General features: G+C 41.4%; 1 protein-coding gene across 4 annotated transcripts in view; it reads right to left on the bottom strand.

Annotated features, from left to right (window-relative positions):
- The window catches only part of TENM1 (teneurin transmembrane protein 1), a 616,400-nt gene that overhangs the window by 175,578 nt on the left and 417,652 nt on the right, over window positions 1-23,170 (bottom strand). For all 4 annotated transcript variants that reach the window (XM_058423210.1, XM_058423211.1, XM_058423213.1 and 1 more), the window contains 2 exons: window positions 20,003-20,281; window positions 4,731-4,991 (listed from right to left, as the gene is read on the bottom strand). In XM_058423210.1, the coding sequence (XP_058279193.1) occupies window positions 4,731-4,991; window positions 20,003-20,219 (478 nt within the window). In that variant the 5' untranslated portion in view covers window positions 20,220-20,281. The remainder of the gene's footprint in view (window positions 1-4,730; window positions 4,992-20,002; window positions 20,282-23,170) is intronic.

The following is a 23,170-nucleotide window of genomic DNA, read 5'->3' as shown; positions in this document are numbered from 1 at the left end:
GCAAAGTTTCCAGCAACAGAGCTGAGCAACCCTAAGCCGTCCTAAGCCACCCTCCCTTGCAGGTATTTCCTCCCACACAGACACCTTTCAGGAGATGTGGTTTCATGGCATCAAAGACCATCCCCAGCTCCCTTTCTGGAACTTTTCCAGCAGGGGTTTGTGGTGCCACAAGGGCTGCCCCTGGATCCCCGGAGGTGCCCCAGGCCAGGCTGGAGACTGGGGATGGAGGAGCCCGGGACAGTGGGAGGTGTCCCCATGGCAGGGGGTATGGGGTGATCCTCAAGGTCACCTCCATTCCAAACCATTCTGGGAGGTGGCAGCTGTAAAGCATTTTGCTCTGGGGGTGAAAAAAGCTCCAGTTCTCTTTGTATTCAAAACCATTCTGGCTGACAGGGTAAGGAACCAAATGAGAGGAACTTGATCTCGTTTATCTAGCAGCCTTAACTGTAATCTTCCATGATCAGAGGTCACAAGTTTTCCCTTAGCCTTATTTTTCACTAATATTCAACTTTCAGCTTGAAGCAGAACATCCAAAACTTTGATAAAAATCAGGTTCCAACTGGTAGAAACAACTACATTTTAAGATATAAAAGGAAAATTGAATGCATTTCAAAATAACCATGAAACTAAATAATTCCAAAGTACATACATATAAAACATGACTATAGGTTGTTTCTGTACATCAGACTGCTGATCTTCTAAAACATTTTAAAAATTAACCAAAAGAGATGAGAAATAAAAAATACTGTAAACTTATTAAAACAACATAAATAAAACATCAGGACAGACATGTTGACTGTTTAGAATGGAACTGTTCCCAGCAACACACTTGTCCAGAGATGTCCTCCTGCAGAATTCACAGTGAGTGCTTAACAAGGGAAAAAGTATTTTGTTCAGTGTTTGTCTGGTCTCATAAAGACTGTGAAATGCGAAGTCAGACAATCCTCTCCCTTTGCACTGCAGCACCCTGACAGAAAGCAGACACTTTGCTGTCTCTCCCACCTCAGTCTTCCCCTCTGTGGCAGCCTAGACAAACTGAGGTTCCAAAAGTTGCAGAATCACTGCAACGTATTTTTTTGCACTGTAAATATTTCTGGAGATAATTTTCCTTTGCGTTCATATCCAGAATACTGAGAAAATAAAAAGGATTTAAATGAAAGGAGCAATGATTTATATTGCTGCTGCCTCCTTAAGGCACATCCACCACACTTGCTGTAGCACACAGGGGAGGAAAGCAAAGAGGTTTTTTTTTCTGAGCTCTAATGCCAATTTACTGATTTCTGGAATAAAAATTAGACCTGACTCTTCTCCTCAAACTCTTCTTCCTTCCCTCCTCTGCCACCATGAAAGGAAAAAAATCTGCCAGGATAAAAAATATTACACGACCTTGTTCAAATGCACTCATAGTTTTTACAATGCTGTGGGCAAAGGTCATTTGGATTCTGGAATACAGAAAGTATTTCTGCTACATTCTAAACACTGCTTCATTACCTTTAAGGTAAGATACTAAATATTGATATTTGTCTCCAAATTAGTGTTCATTGTGCTTAAAAGAGAACCACAAAAAAGGGAATGTTTTAATACTGTGTACTCATTTTAACAGACCACATGAAAATTGTAAAGATTAAAATAGCAGATGTGCAGATGCAATGTCCCTGTTAGTCAGGAAAAGTAATGAAGATGGTAATTTTAAAAGGCACAATTTCCCCCACAATACTGACAAAAAAGTCATTAGCTGAATTTCCATACATAAACAATTTCATAAATGGCTTCAACACTGGGGGCACAAGCTCAAGGCTTGCCTGATATTGCAGCTGAGGCGATGCTGCAGCACTTAGAGAAGCATCTCACACTTACCCAGAGCAATTCAGAGAACTCACACGCTGCCTCTGAGACAGAAACATTTCCAGAGGAGCGGCTCTAAGGTCAACAAAAGCCCGTTACCCTGTGCCCAGCCCTGGCAGAGCAGCCAGCACGTTGGGAAAGAGCCAGTGCCCCCCGAAAGGCTCTGCTGTGTGAGAGCAGGGCTCACATGCTGCCCCCCACACCCAGAACTGCCCTGGGAACAGCTGCAAGGCAACCAGCAGCACCTAAACACAAAAAGATAAAACAACCTCCGCAGCAAAACCAACAGAGGTCCATTACTGAGGGAAGGTAAGTGGCCCTTTTCTGTCAAACATCTGAAAGTACCATAAATCAAACATCTGACAAGCTACGGCTAACTACAGAAGTTGAAGGAATTTCACCAGGAGGGCTTTTGCATTTTATTGATGAGGTTGCCTTAATCTATGAGGTGACTTAAATAATCTGATAGGCAGGAGCGTACAAACAGATTGCAATCCATACCGCAACAAAAAGGCAAAATAAAGCGTACAAGGAACAAAGAGAAAAATATTCAACGACACAGAGGGAATGGGATTAACACCAATATTTACCTTTATATTTTCAAGGCTACTTACACGTATTTAACCTAATGGGTCTACTTGCAAATTAGTAATTCAATTTCTTAATTGCACCCCTGTAAACAGAGAGTGACAGGACAGGAGCTAATGGATATACTTCAGGCCATTATTAAAAACACAATCCTTGCACACAAGAGACAGCCACATGCCCACTTCTCAGAGCATGCATTGTTATTGTAATGTAGCTGTTGGTAATAATTTCCTGGAGAAATGAGAAAGCCAGAGATCAGCTTAATGCCTGAGTTGTTTACAAAATAACAGTAAATAACAGCAACATCAATAGCAACGCTGTCACTTTCTTACATTAAACACATGACTTGTATGAAGAGCCAAATTCAAGCCTGATTTAAACAGGTGTGAATTCACAGTAGGTCTGTTGACACACACCATAAATTAAATCAGAGCCTTGTCCTTAGCTAAATCCTCCCTGTGTCTGCATAACTACAGCGCTCAGAAAGCTCTGCTTCTCATACAGCAGCAGCCATTGCAGTATTTCCTTTACTAATTATCTTTATCCCTTTACCAGATACTGATAAGATACTGAATATGAAGTGCAAAGAACTAAGGTGACTTGTCCAAAACTCACCCATCTGCCCAGCAATCAAAATGAAAAATCTCCAGAGATTTAAGGACAGTCAAAAGCTCTGGTAAATGGATCACTGCTCCCAGGCTATAAAACAAATACTTAGATGAATTACACAAGAACAATCTTACATGTCTCTAGCTCATTAAACTCAGCATTGATCTGTAACCTACTAAATTCTCTACTACATCTACTTATTAATATATGGCTAATATTATCCCATCTTTGCAGCCTGCTGTTTAAAATGTTTTCATTATTAGAAGTATTGTTTCAAACAGAATCTGACCCCTTGATTCAGATCCAATTCCTTCAGCCACCATCCAAAACCCAGTGTCTTGGGAAGACACAAGAGGCCCAAACAAAACCTCCCCATGCAACAAACACCTTCCAGAGGATGGAAGGCACAGAAGGAGAAGGCTGGAGACAGGCAGCCATGGCACAGTGGAAATGGGCTGCCATCTCAAAATGAACTGATTCCAGCAGCACAAAGAAATGTGATAGCACAGAATGATAAATCCTCAAAGGAATATTTAATTAGGAACAAGCCGCGCACTAGAATCTCTTTTTTAACCTCACACAGATAATGTAATGTTTTTGAGTCTATATTGGACATTATCATTGGTATTGGCACACATCCAGGTGAAATTATGTAATTATGAGCTTCATATTTGATAAATTCAAACATGTAAGTATAGAAATGCCATTTATAAACCTCTTTCAGTTATATTAACCTTATGACTACAGAGGCACTAAAATATGTCGTCAACAATGAAGTGTCAATATTTAATGACATCTAGACCTGCCATAACATGCAGCTATTAAACATAGAAATTAAAATATCAGCTAAGTTCATTGATCTTAAGCATGATAAATTTGTTTACTTACTACACTTTTTAAGGAAGCAGAGTAACCTTAATCAATTTTAATGCAGAGATAAAAAATACTAATTTCCCACGTTACTTAATTAAATATACATTTTTCCTTCCGGTGACACACTAAATCGTAAGAAAAGCAAATGAGTAAAAACATCCTGAATGAGAATGGATATTTAGAAAACACACGTACACAAACCCCACACCCTTGTGACCCACAAACCTGCCCTCTGTATGCAGAGAAATACAGAACTGAGATACAACAAGGACCTGTCCTACTGATGAAGACATGTCTTCCTCACGTGTAGCCTAAGATCAGAGGTTACGACAGAATTTAGGACTCCAGGCCGTCCTCCTCAAGTCACCTGGCTGAAGAGCCTTAAAGCTACGCCTAGAAGCCACAGGAAACACTGTATGCAAAATGTGATATACATGGACATATCTGGATTTATTTTAGATCCTAATTCATAGGCCACCAAATTCAAATGATAAACGTCTTACGACATAAAAATGAAGAACGTGGGAAAGTTATTCATCTCTAGAGAAATGGTGTTTTAATAAAATCACTGTTTAATTTTTTGTCTAAACTATAAACACAATACACACAGCAAACAACTCCTTCACCTTATGTACAGTACAGGGATCTACGAATGCAGGGAAAAAAAGAAAGAAAACAAAGCAGAAAAAAGAAAAAGAAAAAAAAAAGGGAAAAAAAAAAAGAAAAAAAAAAAAGGAGAAGCAGAAAAAGAACGTGTTGGATAAATGGATAAATGACTGCTAGAATTGAGTACATTAGAGGCATTTCCTCATTACCATTCTCCCCATCAGACTTCCTCTCGTGGTCAGTGTCGGTGAGGGACAGCGCGGAGTTGGCCCGGCTGGACAGGCAGGAGCTGTGCTCGGATTTGATGCCCCTCATCCACATCCTCAGGGCGTGCTCGGGGGACGCGGCCCCCTCGGTCTCGGTGTCCCCGTCCGAGCCCACCTCCAGCGGGTAGCCGTGCTCGGCCACGCCCTGCAGCTCAGCCTGGTAGCCAGAGCACAGCATGCGCGGGGTCTCGCAGAATTCCAGCTCTGCAAGAAACACAAGTTCAGGAAAAATGTAGCAACGTAACTTTGATCTTCTTCTGGAGAAGCTGTTTTGAGAATTAACACTGTTCAGGCTATTTTTGTGGTCAGTGAGTCACTCTGCTATCTAATCCACTCTAAGTGTAATACAGCTAGAAGAATTTATTATAGTGCTGTGCTGTAATTGTGCCTTTTTGTCTGATAGAAATATGTATTATAGCTCAAACACGTACACACCCACACGCTGAGAGATGCACTTCAATTTACAACTGAAGTGAGCATCTGCACACACAGACACTTTCTCACGTTTTTCCAGGAAGGCAACAGCTCCAAATTGATCTCAGTATGTTTTTATCCTAGGGAAGGTGTAGCAAATTTGCCAATAGGGAACTTACAAAGAACATTTCAAAGATTTGGTCTATCAGGGAAGACAAAGAAAGGGTACTTACCACTGGCTTGCTCTTTGAGAGTGCTGTCCTTGCATATTCACACCAGTGGGTTTGGGTTCTCCAGTGCTGGTGCCTACAGGAACTTCCCAGAAGAGCAGTGCCTCCTAGGACCGTGCAAGGGCCATCTCGTGACACCAAGCCACCTGAGATTTGAGAGCTGTGCAGTGCCACGAGTTATCCTTACTGAACTCCACAGCCGCCGGCAGCAGAAATCCAAGGACAAACAGAAGGTGGACAGGACCCAGAATGTGAATATGCAGAGGAAACATTCTCGAAGAACTACAGGTAAGTAACACACATCAGCAAATTGCAACTTCCCTTTGAGGTAGCCTCTGCATATTCTCACTTGTGAGAATCCAATTACAAATGCGACTCACAGGGACGATGACAGGGAGTTCTAATTAAATAAGGATTACAGAACCGCACTCCCTAATTGAACATCAGACCTGGGATGCCATCTTGAGAGACTAAATACAGTATCAACTATGCATACAGTATTTCGGTTTCTAGAAAAGAAACGTTAGAGACAAGAGTCACTGATCACGACTAAGGACAAACACTCTTTTCTACTGTCATCCCAACTAAGGCTTTAATCTGCCAAACTAATCCACTTACCAGCTAGTGAGAGGAATGATTCTGATTTTAAGCACCCTCTCTTGAAGTAAGAAAAAGCCCATGTATTTTCTTGAAGGCATCAGCCACAACCTACAAACCAAATGCTAAGACATGAATTGAACCACCTGAGGAAAGTGTAAGCCATCTGTCTCTGTGTATCTTTGTTCTGCCATCCAAAAATTCCTTAAGGTCTTGGTTGTAGTCTTGATTTTGAGCACAGGGAACAGCAGCCTCGTTAGGGGAGGGCAAAGGAAGAAGGCGGGCAGCAAAGAGAGAAGGCTGACTCCAAGGTTTGATGGAGATGGCTGAGAGGAAACAGCTAAAATGTCTGGAAGAGGTTGTGTAGGGAATATTTGGCATTTGAACTTTGTCTACCTTACAGCAGGTGTGATTTCACAAAACATCATCTGATCCTTCCTCCCATTTAAAAGAGATCTTTGCTTATTGTCACCATCTGAGGAACTTCCCCATAATGAAAAATCTTCCCCTACCTTGGAGAACCACCTGAGCTGATGCCAGCTCCTCAGGGGCAGGGATACAGGCGTTTTTTTTCCATGGCTGTCCCTCCAGGCAGATGTCTGCCATTACCAGCCTGGGGCCCATGTTCTCCTCCCTGTCTGCATTTGCATACGCCAAGGGGAAAATTCATTCCATTAAATCCCACCAAATGCTAATTAGATTACACATTTTAAGAAGGACAGAATTTACCCTTCAGTCTGTATGTTAATTTCCTTTTTTTTTTTTTTTTTTTTTGTGGAATGAAAGAGAATTTTTGTACTATAACTCACGTTCAACTCAAGTTTAACACAATCTATCGCCTTAAGAGTCTATTTCTTAAGTATACAAGCCTTTACAGGATTTTAACTCCCACGGGATGCATTTTCTGAAAAGCTTTTACAATGGCAGAAGTGGCTGCTTTTAGTCTGCATATCTAACCTTTTTACCTAAAATACTACATATTTCCACAAGGACACAAAGTTCAAGTAGATTTATGATAGGTTCGGTATTACCACAAAGACGCAGTCACAAGAGAAATGAGAGAACATTCATGCAAAAGTCAAGTTTTTGCATGAACAGAGGACAGAGGGAAAAAAGGGGCAGTTATGAAGATGATGAAAGGATTTTCAACCCTGGACCCTCACGGAGCCTGTTGTAACACAATTGTTACAAAAACAAGCACTTTATCTCACAGATACTGATTTAGTTTTTCAAAAAGTAACGCATGAAGAAATATAAAATATCTAATGATCAAGACAAGGAAAGAGAGATTTGTTAAAAAAAAAAAATCAGCATTTTAATTAACAGACCCCTTTTCTTTTTTACTTCTAAATACAATTTTCTATTTAAAAAAAAAAAATCTTCAAAGATAAGCAGTTAAAGAGAAGTTGGACAGATATTGAAGGCTGATTTGAGAATTGGGCAGCTGACCAGGCAGTTCTAACACAACTCCAGCTTTGCTCTACCAAAGCCACTGAAAACTCCAGGCAGCCCATGAAGGGTTTATTTACTGTGGCATCAATTTAGCCACCAGTACAGCTAAAAACCTACAGTCAGGAGTTCATGCAGGTACAGAACTCTCATCCCAGAGCATCTTCAGGACTATTCCTTGTATGTTTTTTCACACTGAAGTTACTCCAGCGCTTTAATCTGCAGGTGTATTGCATGTGATGCAAAATGAGCACAAAGGCAGAGCAGCTACTCATGGTGTAAGAGACTCAGAGACACTGGGAGGGAGGGAGTGAAGAGAAATGTAAATCAAATGGGGAAAGTGAAGTTTGCCTTTGTTTTTGGAAGCAATACATATGCATTCTCCTAAATGAGAAATTTTGAGGGCTGTTAAGCACTCTGCTAAATTTCATGTGTTCAACAGCCCTTAAAATTTCTCATTTTTCACCTGAGGACTGTGGTTTACTAGCTGATTGCTGGACTTGAGAATTAAATGTGCAGCGATCTTAAGGTGCTTCATAAAGGCATTGGTGAAACACAACCTGCTGCATGCATTTTTGCATGCTTTTGTGTACGTGCTTTTCATTTAGTCTAAGATCTTGTTTCCACGTTGAGTGCACACTATAACTTTCCTAGGACAATATAATTCCAAGACATTAAGCTCCACTAACCATCCATACAAAAATCACTGAGGAAGAAGCCAAAAATCAATTCATTTTCAAAAACTGACTATTAATTTGCTTTAGAAATCTCATGTTTATCACAAATTTCACAGCCTGGAACTGTTTCTCAGCTGCATATATTTTAGTAAATAAGAACTGATATACATATTACACACAAATAACCATATAAAATATACCATCTGAATTTTTATGCTTCTATTGCAAACGCATAGTATTGTACATTTTGTTTTGCTGTATTTCAGCTTTTCCTTGCATTCCCTTATTGCATTCCCTTATGCTGCCCAGCAGGCCAGGGCAGCACTTTGGCTTTAGGTCATTGTGACTGTCTCACAGCAAGCATCTGGCAAGTGCATAACTTTGTGACGGTGGAAAGCCTCCTAGAGAGCTGCTATCAACACGATTTACCAGCAATCTCCTTCACTGCTGCGACATTCAGCAGCCCTGAGGCACTCAGATCACAGACAATGCTCAAAAAGAGCCATCAGAGTAACTCGGCTCCTCACCTTAACTTTCACCAGGAACTACAAAGCTCTAACATCACTTTAAAGTAGGCTAAGAGAGTATCAAGGGTGCTACAGCCATCTCCCTTTGAAGTGAGATGAATGGAAGGCACACGGCAGAGGAGGCAGGGAAGGTGGGTTTGGTGCCCTGTGCCAGTTTCAGTGATCACTGAACGAGTCATTCCAGCACAGGCTGCAGAAAGACTGCCCTGACCAAATCCCATCTCCTCACATTCCAATTAACTGGTAAAAATGCTGAAAATTACTGAAAATTAAGGGAAAAATACTAAATTGCTCCTTTAGACATATAGCACTCATTTTAGCTATTCTAGTCTCTGACTTTGAAACCTCCAGCCTGAGATGTAACCACATAGAGGTTTAATCTTTCACAAAGACACAGCCATATAATTGATACCTGGGAAATGACAAGCCACTGACTGATTTCTCACTGTTGACAACTGGCAGGCAGGCACCTACTCTAATGCAAATCACAGGCAGTGCTGACTATCCACAACCAAAACCATATTCCCCCCATCATCGACTAAATGGATACAAATGTATTGCTAGTGCCTCAAAAGATGGCTGGGAGACTGACCGCCACCCCTGAGAGAGCTCCAAGTTGTTACCAACTTTGTTGGGCAAATCCTGAAAAAGGAAATCAGAAAATGAAATTATCTGTACATCAACAGACTGAAAGCCACAGGAAGAATTACCTACAGTATTGCACTGCCCACACAATCTGCTTCTAAGGTTTTCCAGCATCTGCCTTTGAGACATTTAGTTTGTGGAACAGGAGCTGCACACTGGTGACTTTCCTCACAGCAAACACACCGTGGGTTCTAAGCCATGAGCTCTCTAAGTCCTGGTTCTGCAAATCACCCATGCTCAGCAAGAGTCAAAGTTCAGAGCCTGCACTGCAGCTGAGACCAACCCAAAGAAAATAAACGTAACCGCAATGACACCACCATATTCACCTCCAGTGCCTCTGGAAACTCTGCCATGCCCTGAAGGAAAGCTTGCCACAGGCTGATAAGCAGAGCACATACTCTGTGTTGCCAGAAATACTTTGTGCCTTGTTATTAAAATATTCACACAGTTGGAGGTGGGCTAATTGAGGCAGTGGAGACAGTAACACAGAAGGCACTTAAAATGTAATTAAGCCATGATCAGAAAAGGGACACATAAGGGAGAAAGCAGTGAAAACAGAGACTCCAGAGAAAACACCAGATTCGAACAAAAATGAGAGCAATTGTGTATTAAATCATGTTCAATGACATTAATATGTACTGCTAAAAGACTCTGGGCAGAATTCAAACACTAAAGGCCACAGAAAATCAGGAAAACCCACAATATCTACATTTGGTTTAGAGAGCCTTGATGTACTTTCATGAATGCCAAGGGCACAGGTGGTTTGAGGGGAAGAGGGCTCCACCCTGAGCTGAGTAATTCTCAATCACGCTGGAGATCTAAGAACAGGAATGCTACAGGAGCATTCAGTGCCTCAATTCTTTTGGTTTTATTCCATAAAAACACAGTTTAGCTCTACTGTTGGCTGTTCTGGAAGGATTGCAGCAGCACCTGTTCCCTCTGCTGAAAACCCCAGCTTACACATGCAGTCACTACATTAAGGAGGGGGAAAAACCCCAAGACTAAAAGACTTAAAACATGTCTTCGCAATTTTAACACATACAGCATATTCTCTTTTTAATAAACACTGCATTTTAGAGATACTTAGTGACAGTCTACAGAATTAAGTGTCTGTTTTTCCTTCAGTTTAACTATTTTACAGGGGAAAAAACACATCAGAAACCACCCCCCCCGCCCCCGGCTAATATCCAGTTACGTCAGCATTTTTTTCATATCAAGAAAAAATGAACCTTTGTAAAAAGGTTTCATCTAGCAGACAGCTGTATGTATTAACCAGACCTCAAAACCCTTTTCCATTGTTTTTTTTTTTTTCCTATTAGTTTCATGCAAATATGCTGAGTGCAGAGTCTTCACAAAAGCCAGTTCCCCATAGAATGTACAAGTCACATGCGGATTTTGCCTTTTTTCACATTTTCTCCATTTAGTATTGTCTCATTTCCCTACCAGCTGCTTCACCAATTCCAGAGCTGCACCATCTCGTGCTGTGTCCAATATTAGACACAGCAGTGACAGAGCAAATGGGAAATAAACAGCACAGCTGATCAGAACAACTGGCCAAGGATGCAAGCAGCACATCCAGAAGCGGTTATGAGTGAAACCTCCCCAAAATTTGGTTGTAGGAGCTTAAACCAGTGATCTTTAAAAACACAGCAAGATGCTGGCTGACTTGTCTGTCGTCAGAGCTGTGAGAACGCAGCCCGAGTCAGCTCCACAGGGCACAAGAAGCCAGCACTGCACCAGGAGCTGACACTTGTCAGTGCTGGCACTCCAGGGCAGGGACAGGGAGGGAAGGATGGGCTTCAGCTCAGGGGGTCTGACCACAAGGATAATTCAAACCCAAGCAAGAGGAACAGTGACCTGCCACATAGCAAAAAAGAAAAAAAAAAGCAACAGAGGACAAAGAACTATTTTTGCCAAGCTAATCAAACATCTTTATCTAAACTATCCTGTCAATAACATGCATAATATAACATCCCTGAGCTGTCCCCTCCCCACATCTCCCTGCTTTTCTTCAATCCAAACTGAGGAATCAGGAGACAGGGGCTGGGACAGACAGCTACACTGAGAGAGAAGCAGCCTGTCAGACGCTCTGCCACTGAACAACCCAAGGGACACTGGCCAGAAAATCTCACAAGTCACTATTGTCCTGTTACTTGATACAGTTGTCTTAGACTAGCTTGCTGAAATTATAATGGACAGATTTGCTGAGCATGTTTTGAGGCTAATTAAAAAAAATAATGATGCAAACATTGTAAAATTGTGCTGAATGCCGTTGAAGACATCAAGTTTGTAAACGCCTCATTTGCAAACAATCTGCTGCTGAGCTCTAACCAGCTCAAACACACACTGATCTCTCACCACCAGAGCTGCAGCTATTTAGCATTATGTTCATTTTAATAAGAACAATAATGATAGAAATAATATTTATCGAATAGAAAGAAAACAGTATTTATGTACATTTTTTATCCTTTAGTAGGACTTATTAGCCATTAAAATGTGTTTTATGCATATAATTCTTCCAAAAAGATCATAAAATTAAACTGAAATAAAGGTATTTGCTCGCAACATTATTCCACTCAATTGACAATTGAGATAAAGCCATTACTACATCCAGTGTAAGGACTAGGATTTCTTTTAGTAACTACAACCTTGGAGAAAAACTTCAAAATCCTGAAATCCAATGTCTGAACACAACTGATCACACTGGGAACCTAAACGGAAGCACCAAGTTACAGCAAACAAGAGTCTTGTGTTGGTGGCCACTGTGCTGCTAGCTCAGGTGAGGGACTGAGGGGAGCACATGCAAAGATGAGTGGAAGGGGCCTCTCTCTATTTTCCTACAGCATGGTATAAATAGAGGGTTTTCTACCCCTTCTGATGGTCATCTGACCCAAATCTGATAGCAAAGATGATGGAGCATTATTAAAGCGTGAGGGATCCTCAGCTCCGTGCTGCCAAAACAGCGTCAGCACCGATGGCTTGCGTGAGAGTTTGGTGTGTGTGAGTGCAGCTGTTGGGGATGACAGTAATTACCTGTGAAATGAATATTCCACACCTGGGTGAACTCAAGGCTGAAGAATATTTCACTGGAGGGACAATGTTAGGCAGATGTGGCCAAAGCTGACACAGCTCACTTTGCACCGAGGTCTAGTATGACACACAGCTGGGTGCCAGGAATCCATGAGCACTGAAAAGGGAACCTTGGGTCTTGCATCACATTCACAGTTTATTTCACATAAAGACCTAAGTTCAGAAGGATCTGAGCCTCCTTCCAAAAGGAAAACTAATTCAAGCTGTGTATGTGTTAGGGTACACCCACCCTGCTGTTTATCCAGATATGCAGCAATGTCATCCACTCACTGAGCTACTTCTTGACAGTTCTTTATTTTGAGAGGCACAAAACCATCTGACAGATACATAAATGAGAAACCCTGGGAAGAAATGTTATTTTATTTCAGCATCTGCTCTACAAATGAAGATAAGCATCCCAGATTTCTAGTTCCAGAAAATGACAGCTCTTTGTTTTGAAGAGGGTGACACGAGAGGCACAGCCAGAGGCTGCCCAGTGTCCATGAAAGCAGGCTGTGGGGCAGGGCCATGCGCTGGCCCCCCCCCGGCTCTGACACCCACTCCGCCTTGGGGCTTGTTCCCATCCTGGGTTAACTCCTGACATCTTCTGGGACACTCTTAAACGTTACAGGAAGAGGCTCCATTAATAGAACAAGAACATTTAACACATACAATTCCAGGTTTTGACAACCAGAACTCCAAAACACTAACTCCAAAGTTCAAGCCTCTGCTGCAGCTATCCCATCAGTATCTGGCACAGGTTAATCTAAAGGGTGCCCGAGCACACGGAATGGTTTGGGCTGAAGGCACCTTGAAGATCACCCAGCTCCAATGCCCCTGCCACGGGCTGGGAGGGCACTCACAGGGCCCCATCCAACCTGGCCCTGAACCCTTCCACGGATGCCCCTCCACAAACACCTCGGTTCCTGCGACGCTGGCTGCGTTACTCTGCCCTTCTGATTTTTACTTTTATGATTTCTGGCATTTGACACCATGGGAAACTGGTGAGTCAGAGAAGAGAATGGAAATTCAGATAGTTTGTATCTGTGCACTGACAAATGGATTGTTCAGCCTGTGTAACATTTGGAGGATGCTTTTTTTTATTCTTCAGATGAAATCTGTTAGCAGGGGATTGAAAATGAACTGTGATCCTTCAGTAGTTTATTTCCTCTTCCTGTAGGTTTTTTTTTGTCACTTTCCCACCTCTCTTGGATATTCACTTTTTAAATCAGAAGTATTACTTATGAGAACGAAACTATTTTTGATCATATGAGGCATTTTTTTTTACTGAGATGATGGCAGCTGAGACAGGATTGGAAGCAGTGTTCCAGGAGTGGCGACAGCAGGTTACAGGCTTTCGGAACACATTTGTGATCTAGGAAAGGAGCACCCAGTTCAGCCTCATGGGGAAAGAAGCGTCTGCACATTCAGTTCACTCATGTATTTTGGTTTGATGAAGGCAAGGGAAAGTATTCCCCCCACGAGATTTCAAATGAAGGCACAAACACACAGTTCCCTCAGCTCAGTTACTCCACGGAGAGAAATTTCCAATTACTTGGCAAATCAAGAAAGAATATCTGGAGGGGGTCTGAACCTAAGTGCTGCTTTTCCTTTCCTGAGAGTTTGCAGATCCTCCCCACCGAGCAGGAGGCTGCAGCGCAGGAAGCTGCAGGAACTGCTCGTGGCACGGTTTTTCTCTGGGAGACAGCAAGAGCCCGGCGATCAGAGCACAGCCAGGCAAACACAGCTCAGCACCCCAGGAACCCCCATCGCTGCAGGGACACAGGAGGGAACTGCACTAAAGCCCTAGCACTGCGGAGCCCTTGACTTTGCCTCGTGTGTGATTGTTTTTTGGACAACGTGGAGCTGATAAACAGAGCAGATGGTGGAACATACAGCAACAGGAGATGGAGCTGATTAGCTGTCGCTTCCTTCCGCTAGTGCACAGCTCAGAAATCAGAAGGACCTTTAAATCCCCCTCCACGGAGCTCAGTCCCTTTCAGAAGAGAGCACAGGGGATGAACTGTGTGCCCTTACACAGACACCACTTCATCATGCTTCAAGGCTCTAAAGCACAGGTTCACAACATGCTTAAGTTCTCAGAAGATTTTCTAAAATTAGCAAAAAAACCCCAACTCCAACATTAGAAGTCTAAGCATCTGGCATTTGTTTAAAAAAAAAAAAAAAAAAAGGTAAGAAAGAAAGAAAAGAAAGATGATCCTAACATTACAAACTATCTCAACTGTTTTTATGCTAACCTTGTGTAGTAACAGCATGTTACCAGAAGTCTTTTATTTATTTTTTTTAAAAATTCTTCCTTAGATCAGAATTTCAAGGAAAGTGCTTGCAAAAATAGTTGCTTTCATTTGTAAGTTCCTCTTGTAGTAGCCAGGAATGCTTCATTCCACTGCCCTACAATCACCTTCCACAGCAGCTCAAGGCACAGCTCTGAACAAATGATGCAGCTTAAAGGTTAGAAAAAAATCCCTCCCTTCATTAACCATTCAATCTTACCATAAAGAAAACACAGGGAACAAGAGAAGTGACTACACCTCGCTGAAGAGTCCCAGACTATGGCACTTCTAAAAGCTGCACAGCAGTGGTTCTCTTGAGAGCACTCTTTTTTCCTTTTGACATTCTTTTTCCTGTCCACCTCAAAACTAATGATATCACTTTCTGCTACAGACATAAAAAATGCATTTCACCATGTGCTGTTTCCATGTCAATAAACAGCCAGTGTAATATATCTTATTTTGATAGTCTTTATCACACCAGTACCAAATGGCTCCCAAGCACGTATCTGACAGTGAGCTGCAGCACCCTGTCCCACCAGGTCACCTCTGCAGCTCTGCCTTCTTCATAACAAGAGACTTGGGGTGCCCCCCAATCGAATCTTCCCCCTCACTAACTGCTCTTTGTGGAAGTTTATGAGCACAGAGTCCTAAATTCACCCAGATAAGTGCTCCAAATCTCTATTAAAACAATGAAAAATCACTCTCCTGGCATTGGTTTCCTCTGGGAGAGCTCCCAAGACCACAGACCTGTGGTTTGTTAGTTTGTTATTCTAGCCTTAAACGTAACAGATTAAGGGGAGAATCTAATAGAGGCTTTTTTTAGCTTTACACATCATTTAAAGAGAAGGGAATTGTAACTAAAAGCCCACACTACACACAGCCCAAATTCAGCTTTCCGTGGCCCTGGTACAGACGCAAAGCAGATCTGCTGTCCTGGATGGATTTGCATAATTTTGGAATCTGAGTAGAACACGGTTATTATGTAAAAAGCTTCTGCTACTTCACAGATGACAAAACACCACCATGACATTTTCCTGACAGGACAATGTCCTACCAGTGCTTGTCAGCATGCCTTTTATTTGTGTCTAGGATGATCAGTAAAACTGGTTTTGACTGGGCATATGATGTTAAGAGCTACATGTGTTTAAATCCTCCTTCCCAGCAAGCTGAACATCGCCGAGTTGAATGCCCAGAGAACAGAGCTGCTATTCCTGCCCCTCACAAGCCCTTTTCCTTTCCAGGCAACTGAAGTGCTTCTCAGCACTGAGACATTTCTGTCGGCTCTGTATCCTCACTGCTGCTAGGATGGAGCAGGGGGCAGCAAGGGGAATGGGATGGCAACAGCAGAAAGCTGGAAAGGAGAGGATGAGCGAAGCGCCCCAGGCTGCAGAGCTTTCTCACACTGTGACCCAGCAGTCTCTCAAGTCAGGGCAGTTCATTTGATGGACACTTTGAACATTTAGCGGGATCTGTTGGCCTATTGCTCCTGAAGGTAATTTTATATACGCTTTTTAGAAAACATAAATTATGTCAGCAATCTGGAGCTTCTGTCCACAAAAAGGCTTTCCTTACTTCTCAATGTGCTCAAAGCAGAATAGGCCCTATCTTTGGGAGGCACTCTGTCATTTCCTGCAATACCAGCAATGCTGATTTTCTCACACGGATTGAGCAAAAATTATTTGCTTTTGGATTCTCCTGTGAGGAATAACTCCATTTTGCCTTGCCCATAATGCAGTTCAACATACTTATCTTGCCAGGAAATGAACGTTTGTCTAACCAGAAATTTACTGCCATATGCTGAGATTGTTAACAATCAATAAACTTTATCATGCCAGTGACTCGATCCCACATGATTATCCTATCAGGAATTCATTCCTCTAAACTAGTGTTTTCTTACAAATCTATAATTAAACAGAAAGCTTTTCTGTACTGCCAGTATTCGTAGAGTACAGCTCCTTTCACATTTGCTTTGGTGGAAACAGAGAAAGCTGTGGGAGAAAACAGCTCTAATTATGTAAACATGTCACAAATAAGCTCAAGATGCCATCTACGTATGGTGCATCTAGGAGAACTCTTCTTCCTCATAGCCAGGTCCATCAATGATTTTCCTAGAAGAGCAACATTTCTGCCAGCTTCTGCCAATTCTACTCCATCTCTTTCAAGGACAAAACAGTATGTTTACCAATTCTTTCAAGAATTAATTTACCCTGTTTGCCAATATCTCCAAACTATATGATACTGAGTGTGCCAGGAACTTATTTTCTAAGATGATCTTGCCAGGATGAGCTATTGCAGGTTTACATCTCTTCAGACAAGCAGGATTCTGAACCTTCCAGTGACTACGAGAATGTATTTTCAGATATAAACGTTATGTGTTTAGCACTGACTTCAGGAGTCAACGATGCTTTGTCAGGAGATTTTTGTATCTGCTCCCATCGAGTTGTTAGGCCAGTAAAATTTAGTTGGGCTTGAAACAGTCTGCGGTGTTATTTGGTAAATCTTGCAATTGTCAGATAACTGCAAGTTTCTGATGCAAGTACCACCAGACACAGAATTCAGCTGGCACTGGACTCCACGTAAGGGCACCAGTACCAAACCTCAAGAACAGCCTGTAAAAAACCTACTCCATCAATAGATCAGTTCAATACTTATTTGGGGTTTTTCTTTGATATTTTCTCTGTAAGACCCGTAAAAGCAACCAATTAGTATCTCTGAAGTGTAACACTGGAGATACAATTTCAGGAACTGGAAGGAGTAAAAAATACTGACACAGTTAAGCATTCTATATTTGGACACTTTTTATGGAATCATCTTAATTATCGTTCATAGGACCTGAACCTTTTTCCTAGTTCCACCAGGAACTCCCAGGTCCCACTGTGAAACCTGGGAACCTTTTGGAAATAGATGGATTGCACTAGCACTGCAACCGTATCTGCCTGAATTCTGAAACCTCACACTCGGCTTTACAAACCTCTTTGCTCTTTCAATTTTGAGCCCCACCAGCTTTGTATTTCAAATCTGCCAGGCCAAATATTTGGGTTCAATTTGTGGCAGGGAAAAAGCATGATTTAAATGACTAGAAAGATGCCAGGATGAATCCCTGAGAAGCCAAATGGATACACTTGGCAGTGCAATTATGGCGTCAGTTATGTCAAACTGAATTCTTTACAGAAGACAAGAGGAAACCATGATTTCTAGTACAGGATCAACTCCATCTTTACAAATACGTGCACGTGAATAGGATTTAAAAATCTTTTGAGGAAAATAACACATAATTAAATAATAATATACTGACTTACACAATTCAGGGAAGAAGTACCAAAAAAATATTTAAGAGCTGCCCTGCACATTGGCAAAGTACTCTTAGAAGCTTAAGTATGTTTTCCACAAACATGGATATCAAGCCTCATCCTGCAGTCTGAAGCAGTAAAAGACTCTTTTATCCAAAAAGAAAAATACCAATGTTTGAAAAATACAAGATCTGAAAATTCATACAGTATCTCCTAAAAATTAATTTGACAGGAAAAATGTTGGGGCATATAATTTCAATAAAAATAATCATACAACACGAATGCAAAATACTTCCTGGTCTGCACATGCACGTAACTGATTCCTTACAGGTCACTCCTGAATAACTCAGCTGAGGTCACGCCTGACAACTTCTTACAGAAATGCACACTAATTTGGCCATTTCTCCAAAATTATGAATGTGACTGCTCTCAGAGGCAATGTTCTGGAAGAATAAATTCAACAGGATGCAGAGGCTGGTTTCTCATGCCTGCAGCAGTGACTGCCACCCTTCCAGACGTGCCCAGGCCAGGGATGCTCAGCAGACAGGAACTTCAATGGCAGCAAAGCCCTGCACACCCAGGTCCCTGCTGAGGTCTTGCTCTCACAGCCACGGGGACAAGCAAGGGAGCTGCTCTGGGGAGATCTCCAAGAACATTTACACCATCCAAGGTACAACAACACAGCCACAGCTCCATTAATTAAACCCTCCCAGCACGTTCAAGATAAAGTCACAAACAACAAACAGATCTGTTTTCTGAACAATCCTCTGTTGAAATCGATGTTCATGACTTTTTCTCCCCCAAAATAGCAGTTTTGTACCACTTTGGAGGGAATATATGCACACAAATTGCGGCAGCCAAGTATTATTACTGCCATCAATTACAGGTACTTTAACACAACACCAGCATCACGGGCGTAACTTGAAGCAGAGTATCTGCAGTGAAAAAACAAAAATCCAAAAATGCTGCAATAGCTATGCAGCACAGCTGTTCCAAATTTCACATTAATTTGCACATCACAGAGGAGGCAAATTTTCCATCCTCAAAAAGGCTATTTTTCATTTACTTGTCGAGAAATAAAATTAATTTTTATCTTGAGAAAACTGAAGAAGGCTTTTTCTGAGTAAGCAGTGAGGGCTTTGGGGGCAGGGTGTGTGTGTGATGTGGCGTGTTTGACGATTTGGGGTTTGTTTGTTTGTTTTTAAATAAGTACTGGCCACACTTGTAAGCACTTCCTTGAAGAGCAGGGAGTGCCTGGCCCTGGAACCCTGCTGCTGTTACTGCTTCTGACAGACTCCTCCAAATACTCTCCCTGTCCCACCACTCTGCCTGGGTGCTCCTCCTCTGCCCACTGTGTACAAAGCAGCACGTGGCTTTACAGAGGCTGTCAGGAAATGCTGCAGTCAATCCTGCCCATTCCTTCCATTTATTTAGTCTCTAATCAAACAGTAGCTTTTCCTAACCTCAGCTCAACTAGCATCACTCTTCAAATATTTGTCCTAATCATGCAAAAGGCTAAAATAGAAACTTAACTCTTGGGGTTTTTTTCTTACAATACACTAATTAACTTGAGGTTTTTAAATTACTTGATTATTTATATGATTAGAAATGTTAGGAGAATTGCTGTATTTGAGTTAATTCACAGGCTTTGTAAGCAAATGCAGAGATAGCCTGCAGCCTCAACGTTGATTTTATAGCAAAATGCACCAACATATGCAAAGGCAGTAAATAATTAATCACTCAACATTACTAAGAAGAGTTAGCTCCTACTAAAGAAAATATTTGTCTGCAGCTAGCATGTGATGGTTTCCAGAATACCAGTCAGTCCACCCTGCGAAAAGCACTTCTTCAATGAAAAAAAATCTCAATTTTCTGATATTACAATATGATTAAAACTCAGTAAAAAGTGGGTAGGTACTACAAGCCCTTGAGAACAAAGTGTTTGCTCAGCTCCTGATATTGTTTCATAGTGTACAATCAGGAAGTAATAACCATAATTAGTAGAAAAAAATAAATTATTTACCTTGTGTGGACTGGTCAATGGCTTTTCTTTTTCTGCCCTGACTGTTATAGTTAAGTCTTAGCTCTTGGCTATATTCATTCAGAGTTTCTCTTGAGTCGTAAGATTGCCTTTGCTTTCCACCATCTTCACTTTCATCTGAAGAACTCGTGTAAGTTAGATCCACTTCATGTTTCACTTTTGACAGTGGCTGGTAGGGTTTGCAGTCCATCTGCTCCATCTCTGATTGAACAGGCTCAAAGTCATGAAAACAAGCTACTGGAACGCCCTAAGGAAACAGTCCTGGGAAAAAAAAACAACAACAAGAATTCATTTCAGACATACTATATCCTTTTAGGTCCCAAAGGTTCAATTTTATTTATTTATATTAATATTTATATTTATTTCTACAAAGCAATTAATTTCATTAACAGGCACCTGTGCTGTGGGCTGGCTGCACTGGTCCAGCCCGTGAGAAGATGCCTCTGTACAAGTTACTGTAAGTGAGACCTGCTCCTCCAAAGCCATTTGCTTAAATAATTTCCTGTTATTTCCCAAGATTGGCTATTGCTGCCCGAGCTCAGCACTCATCCTGAGAGCTGCTCTAAGGATGCAAAGGGGACTCACAAGCACAGAGCTGGCCTAAAAGATGAACTGAGGACTCTGTAGGAATGGCTACTGCCAGGAAAAAGCCTTCCAATACATCCTGTCTGACAGAATAAATGGAGACAAAGCTGCAGCAGCCAAAGGAAAACAAGGAGAAATTAAGGGCCTCTATTAAGAAGATGCAATAGAGAAGAAATAAATTTTGCCAGGAAGGCAACAAGTGCGAGCAGCCTCGGACACAGGCAGTGCATCCTGCTTTCCAAAGTGCAAAACCATGAAGCTGACAAATTTATCTCATTACTGAAACAACAACAAAAAAATCTCCCATAAAACCAAAACACAGAAGTTCACCCTAAAAGATGCTGTGCATCTATTTTGTGGGAAGTTTCAAGTTAATTTTTTTTTTAACAAGTAATAAAAAATTATTAGGATGCACAGAGACCCATAAAACTTAAGTTGCAGTAAACAACTGCTTAAGGAAGATTTATTTATCAAATCTTCAGGTTTTCTACAGAAAGAGACTCAGTTAAATTCAACCAATGATGGTATGGTATGATAACCTGAATTTAAACACTGGCAATCAAATACTTGAACTTTATTTCGTATTTTGTTTGGAAAAATACAACACAGCAAGCAACTCAAAATGCTGAAATAGGGCAGGAATATGAAGACTATTGCCTGGGTGTTTACACAGGTTTCTTTGAATAACTGGCCCAAACAGAACTCCCAGCCAATCAATATCAGGTTGACCCTGTCAGCAAAATGATAAAGTCTCATAAAAGCTCACAGTTCCTGTAAGTGACCCTTCTCTAAGTGTCTTAATGCTCTCCTCCTCACAAGTAGCACTTTCTTGGCCTTTCCATCTTTGTTCTGTTATTGAAAGGTTTCACAAAATATGTAATAAAAATACAACAGAAAGATACTACATGTTTATTACACAGATAGACATATAAATATTGAGATATATATTTAGGCACTGAATAGCAGATAATTCAAACCCTATTTTAAAACAGGTATCATTGCATCTTACAGTCAATTCTGCAGAAGAATGAACAACTAATAACTTAGAATCACAATGAAATACTTTGGAAACAGTTCTGTTGGACAGGAAAACACCGCTCTTGAAGCAATGGAACTAACACAGACATACGTAGGATTTTTATGTATAACTTGGGAAACCTTCTAAGTGCACGCTGCACATGTCATCAAAAAGGATTTCCACCTTTCCCTTCCATCCAGATCCTCTCCCCTCAGCCCTGCTGGAGCTCAGCAGGGTCAGGGAAGCTGGTGAGGAGCAGGGCTGAGCCCACCAACAGCAGTGTGAGAACAAAACTCTGTGCATTTACCCTGCACAGAGGCTCTGCACCCCGCTCAGCCGTGCCCCAGAGATCACCTTACTGTGACAGTGCCTTCTACAAACCCTTCAAAGGCTGCTCTGACAGGGTGCCCATTTAATGAACAAATTTCCATAGTGATTACCCACCATCAGCCCCATCAAATCCCATACCCAGTTGGCTTCCAGTAAGTCCAGAACTATTTAGAGAGGTCAGGTTATGGTTGCTAATGAGGATCATGTAGCTGAACAGGGTCCTCCAGAAGTGAACAAGATCAAAAACATGAAAAAGTGTAACCTTTGTTGGCCTCAGCTAATCATTATGTTTAATATTCCAGACTAGTTAGAATTAAAATGTAATTGCAGTTATAATGCTAAAATACAACCAGGGAACCGTGCTCCTTCTCTCCTCTATTTCTTTTCTTTCAACACATACCCTTATCTGAAAGGCACCGTTTGCTTATTGCCTTTTCAGCCCAGTAGTTTCTGAAAACAAACTGCTAAGCAGCAATATCAGCTCCGGACTGCTGAAGGCAAAAAGAACAGCACCTTTATTCTGCAGGTCTTTCTGAAATACAAAACCTCAAAATATGAAAGGCAAACCAAAGCAAACACCCTTGATTTAAACCTTTGAGAAATGCAATACCAAGGGAAAAAAAAGGAAAAACATTCTGACCTTGTACGTACTTACAAAAGATTTTACCCTCAAATATTTGTCTAGAGATTACAAACAAAGGTAGTCCCTTTAAATTCAGTCTTACACAACACACAAGGAAGATACCAGCTAAAGGAGTTGAGCAGCATTAGAGCAGGAAGAAATTGTGTTTCTGTGTAATACACAGAATTAGGTATTAAGAAGAAATATAAAAAATCTGCCTAAGTGTGGAGGATGGAAGCAGATAATACTTTTCAAAGCATTCAAAGGAAAAACCTCAAACTAAAATCAAGAAAGAATGCAATCCCTAGAAGATGGACTGAAGAAAAAGAATTGGAAACGCCCCCCCCAAACCTATCAAAATTCCTAAGAACATTTTCTGTGGTTCATGAAGGATTAACACGTCAAAAGATGTCTGAAAATGGCATAAGGACGTATGGAGCAGTAGGTACAAGAAGTCCAGGGTGTCTTAGGGAACGAGTGAGGCTATAAAATGTTGAGGCACTGTTACTCCTGCAGGTGGACTACACAGCACCCCTTAAGAAGAAGAGATGCACAGATAAGAGATGACAACCTTAAAATATGTTTTTTCCCTTAT

The sequence above is a fragment of the Hirundo rustica genome, chromosome 21 (genome assembly GCF_015227805.2).
Source record: "Hirundo rustica isolate bHirRus1 chromosome 21, bHirRus1.pri.v3, whole genome shotgun sequence".
Classification (NCBI taxonomy): domain Eukaryota; kingdom Metazoa; phylum Chordata; class Aves; order Passeriformes; family Hirundinidae; genus Hirundo; species Hirundo rustica.
This window is presented reverse-complemented; position numbering and strand designations above follow the sequence as displayed.